A 481-nucleotide genomic window follows, 5' to 3' on the forward strand; every position below is an offset into this window, starting at 1 on the left:
CACTTAACCCTTGCAGTGCAGGGGTAGCCCACTGCAAGGGGACGTTTTGATTTTTCCCGGAGTTCCTCTTTGACGTAACATGTCCATCTGCTCAATTCACGCTGCGCCCGTTACAGAATCGGCAATTGAAATAGAAAGCCCCTCTGGGGGGAATTGAACAAGTTAAAGCAATATCTGCATTGTTTCACTGTGAGCTTGCTTCGCCGGCACCGGACTTTTCAACAGATCCTCCGAAAAGCGGTGCCAGTATTAGTGTCAGTGACTAACATGCTGAGCGCTGGTCACAAAGCGTGGCTGGTCATCTCACATATACTCTCGTATAGATTCTCTTCAGGCTGCTCAGGAGCGTACGCCGGCTGCGGAGGGCGCTCGAAAACTGCGTTTACAGAGCCCTGAGCGTTCTCGTTGGCTGCGCCCTTCTTGATCGGCGGGAGGCGTTCGGAATCCGGGCCTGTAGAGACCCGAGGGTCGTCTCTGACCG

At 53.8% G+C, this 481-nt stretch overlaps 1 protein-coding gene across 1 annotated transcript in view; it reads right to left on the bottom strand.

The window, feature by feature from the left end:
* Positions 1-307: 307 nt before the first annotated feature.
* Positions 308-481, bottom strand: part of LIME1 (Lck interacting transmembrane adaptor 1) — a gene marked incomplete at its 3' end in the record, with an annotated part of 9,805 nt that continues 9,631 nt past the window's right edge. Inside the window, exon 6 of the mRNA XM_018573683.1 lies at positions 308-451. Within this exon, the coding sequence (XP_018429185.1) occupies positions 308-451 (144 nt within the window). The remainder of the gene's footprint in view (positions 452-481) is intronic.

The sequence above is a fragment of the Nanorana parkeri genome, unplaced genomic scaffold (genome assembly GCF_000935625.1).
Source record: "Nanorana parkeri isolate BGI_ZX_2015 unplaced genomic scaffold, ASM93562v1 scaffold2486, whole genome shotgun sequence".
In the NCBI taxonomy this organism is placed as follows: Eukaryota; Metazoa; Chordata; class Amphibia; order Anura; family Dicroglossidae; genus Nanorana; species Nanorana parkeri.